The 3,924-nt window shown below is 39.8% G+C and overlaps 1 protein-coding gene across 1 annotated transcript in view; it reads right to left on the bottom strand.

Annotated features, from left to right (window-relative positions):
• Positions 1-3,194, bottom strand: part of kcnj15 (potassium inwardly rectifying channel subfamily J member 15) — a 9,750-nt gene extending 6,556 nt beyond the window's left edge. The window contains exons 1-2 of the mRNA XM_046041138.1: positions 3,105-3,194; positions 800-2,164 (exon numbers count right to left, since the gene is read on the bottom strand). Of these exons, the coding sequence (XP_045897094.1) occupies positions 1,073-2,107 (1,035 nt within the window). The 5' untranslated portion in view covers positions 2,108-2,164; positions 3,105-3,194 and the 3' untranslated portion in view covers positions 800-1,072. The remainder of the gene's footprint in view (positions 1-799; positions 2,165-3,104) is intronic.
• Between the last annotated feature and the right edge of the window lie 730 nt (positions 3,195-3,924).

Below are 3,924 nucleotides of genomic sequence, written 5' to 3'. Positions count from 1 at the left end.
GACTTGGTTAGGATTAGGTACAAAAAATATTTGGTTAGATTTTAGGCACAAAAACAACTTGGTTAGGTTTTAGGCATAAAAACAACTTGGTTAGGTTTAGGCATAAAAACAACTTGGTTAGATTTTAGGCACAAAATCAACTTGGTTGGGTTTAAGTACAAAAAACAACTTGGTTAGGTTTTAGGTACAAAAACTATTTGGTTAGGTTTTAGGTACAAAAACAACTTGGTTAGGTTTTAGGCACAAAAACAACTTGGTTAGGTTTTAGGTACAAAAATTATTCGGTTAGGTTTAGGCACAAAAACAACTTGGATAGGTTTAGGCACAAAAACAACTTGGTTAGGTTTAGGCACAAAAAGTATTTGGTTAGGTTTAGGCACAAAAACAACTTGGTTAGGTTTTAGGTACAAAAAATCTTTGGTTAGGTTTTAGGCACCAAAACGACTTGGTTAGGTTTTAGGCACAAAAATAACTTGGTTAGGTTTTAGACACAAAAAACACTTGGTTAGGTTTAAGACACCAAAACGACTTGGTTGGATTTAGGCACAAAAACAACTTTGTTAGGTTTAGGCACAAAACCAACTTGGTTAGGTTTTAGGCACAAAAACAACTTGGTTAGGATTAGATACAAAAACTATTTGGTTAGGTTTTAGGCACAAAAACAACTTGGTTGGGTTTTAAGCACAAAACTGCTTAGTTAGGTGTTAGGGTTAGGGTACAAAAATGACTTAGTTATGTTTAAGACAAGATCATATTTTGGGTTAAAATCATTGACTGTATAAAACGTTAAAATACGTACGTTAATCCAGGAAGTTATCTCAGGGGGTATGTCATGCCGTAAAGTGGGCGTGCTACAGTGTCACAAGACAGAGGGCATCGGGTTGCCCAGTCTCTGTGTCCTGCAGAGGCATGCCTATCAAAAAGTAATAAAGGTTTGGATGATATGGCTATTTAATTTAGTCTAACTTTAGCAATTAAGAACTACTCATATTTATGCAACCACTAAAGCATAAAATAAATAAATGCAAATTCCCTCCAGACGGGCAGCTCAGCCAGAGAGGACACGTGTCCTCTATTCTTTTTTAAAGTCCTGCTCCAGTAATAGCTTCTCTGTGTAGTTACTGAGGAAGGCTGCTTCATTGCTAACTTGTACCTTGTCAAAAAAGTTGAAATCTGCCACATAACGGCCACCTGTGGTGGTGAACAGCACCGGCTTGAACTCGTAACCCCAGAGGATCTCCTGAGGAAGGTAGGAGGTGCGGCTCTGGCACGTGGCTGCCGTCGACTCCATGGTGGCATTGAGGGTGACCAGCAGCTCAAACTCACGAGTGTGCAGGTTTTCTGCATTCAGTCCTGCGAGCGGGCTGTTCTCGTCCAGAACATGGTAGAAGGTGAGCGGTAGAATGAGGAAAGGGCACTCTCCACTGGAGTCAATGTTGAAATCCACAGAGCTCTGGTGGACTTGTGTCTTCTCACCCTCCTGTGTCACATTGGACTGGAGGAGCTTTCCCGTTAGCTGGCACTGGATCAGAAGGCTCTTCCTCATGTTAGCCACTCTCACCATCAGACACAGCTTGCCTAGGTGCCAGCAGATCACCGCCGACTGGCTGAACTTGATGGTCTCTGCTCGTTTCTTGGGCCGAGCCAGTTTGGCTAGAAAGGCGCCAGTGATAAAGATCTCAGCCAGGCCGGTGATCACAATCTGAGCCACCAGAGTGAAGATTGCCAGGGGACATTCCTCTGAGATATGACGGAAACCATAGCCAATGGTGGTCTGCGATTCAAGAGAGAACAGGAAGGCTCCAGTGAGCGTCTCCACGTTTGTCACACAGTGTGTGTGGTTGGAATACCAACCGGTCCCAACGTCTCCGTTGCTCATGAGAATGAAGTAATAGATGACCCCAAAAATGAACCAAGTTATGACAAAGGTGGAGGTAAACAGAGTGAGTTTGTAGCGCCATTTCATATCCACCACAGTGGTCCAGATGTCATGCAGGTACATCTTCACCATGCCCTCTACGTTCTCAATCCGTACATTGTTGTGGCCGTCCTTGGACACAATCCGTCGCTGGACCTCTGCCTTCCTAGTGGCCATGTTGCGCTGCATCAATTAAAGCTGATTGTGACTTTTGATGTTTCAGAATGACACTGTCAAATGGAGGGACTGACAAAAGACCAAGGCAGATATGATTAATATCTCAAATGTAATTTTTAAATGCTGTGATCAACACAAATTTAATTTCCATTCACCATGAGAAGTCTGATGTTGAGCAAGTTTCAAGCCTCTACAAGTTGTTTTTTATATCATGTGTAAAAAAAAAGTGGACATTAATGACTGCCTGGAAATAGGAACAAAAGAATTACCAGTGGTGCAAGAAGTACTCAAATCCTAAATGTAGCAATACCAAAATGGAGAAGTACTTAATTACAAGCAGAAGTCTTATGAAGACTGATTCCTTTAGTGTTATAGAGATGCGTTGTAAACAGTATTTTAAAGCTGCTACTACTTCATAATAGTGTGGGTGAGTTTTACTTACTGAAATGCTAGTTACTGTTACATGTAAAAACAAACTATTATTCTCAATGTTGGATATTTTCATGCAATTATACAGGCTGAAAGAAGTATTTGAACACTGTCTTATATCAAATGTAAAACCTTAAATCTAGTTTCAGCAGCTGTCAGTTAAATACAGAGATTTAATAAATAAGTATTCATAAATGTAGTGCAAATGGAAATACTTTATATGAGTAAATGTATTCCAATAAGGCTAAAACATACAAAATCTTTGGTATGTTCCTTCAAAATTTATCAAGATTTATCCTCAGAAGGTGACCAAAGTACATCAGAGAATTCAACACAATAACATCAAATAATGGTCTAAAAAAACCAATAAAAATGTCAGATTTAATTAATAATATTTCACTGAATTAAATGTACAGCAAATCATACATAACATACTGCTATTACAAACCACTGTTACTTGTCATGGTTTATACAATGACAAAGTTCAAAGTTAACCTTGTAGTAAACCATTGCAGGAGCCCAAGAACACTTAAATAATCATTGATTGCTTGATAAATCTGAAATTGTGTATTATACTCACATCCCGCTGCGCTGCCTTGTTGAATAGTCTCAAGTGTTTGCCTTCACATGCAATCTGTAAGATGAAGCTGCTAGAGAACATCTAGTTCAGTGTCTTCTTTCTCCTATTGTCCCGGGGTTGTGAGCACTGAACTTTGGCACAGTTGTATTCAGGGTAGAACAGAAATGAGAGACAAAGCCAAGGTGTAAAATCTGATCTGCAAGTGGTTGGGTTGGCTTTTATTCCTCCTCTTCCGCCTCCCACAACCTGTCCATAAGTGGGAACAGCAACCCTGGACATTTGAAGTTTGTTTTGCTCCTAATAAGGTTGTTGTTGCTTTACACACACGCACACGCATACACGCACACACACACACACACACACACACACACACACACACACACACACACACATTTCCTGCTTCCAGTGTTTCTCTGAAGGGAATTATGGCTTCTTGGGACACTCAGTACAAATAAATGGTGGTCTGACTGATGTGTACTTGCAGCTGAAATTTGCAGTTGAAACAGTTTTAATGTCTTAACACTATTAGTTTTTGAAGCTTTTGAGATGTTTTTATGTGACAGGAATAGCTGATGTTAAAGTGACAGACTGAAATAAGGTGATGTGGCAGTAAAAACAGAGGTGCTGAAAGACATTTAAGTTGAAGTGCTGAATGACATTCATGTAAGTTAATAAATAGTAGAGTGAAGACGAAGCTCAAACACTGAAAGGAGTTGAAGTGCGTGAACTAAAGGAAGTTGTAATGTCAGTTGAAGTGATAAAAGGAGCCAGAAATATCAGTTGAAGATTAAAAACTGAAAGCAGATGTCAGTTAGAAGGG

Source organism: Micropterus dolomieu, linkage group LG23, assembly GCF_021292245.1.
Source record: "Micropterus dolomieu isolate WLL.071019.BEF.003 ecotype Adirondacks linkage group LG23, ASM2129224v1, whole genome shotgun sequence".
Classification (NCBI taxonomy): domain Eukaryota; kingdom Metazoa; phylum Chordata; class Actinopteri; order Centrarchiformes; family Centrarchidae; genus Micropterus; species Micropterus dolomieu.
This window is presented reverse-complemented; position numbering and strand designations above follow the sequence as displayed.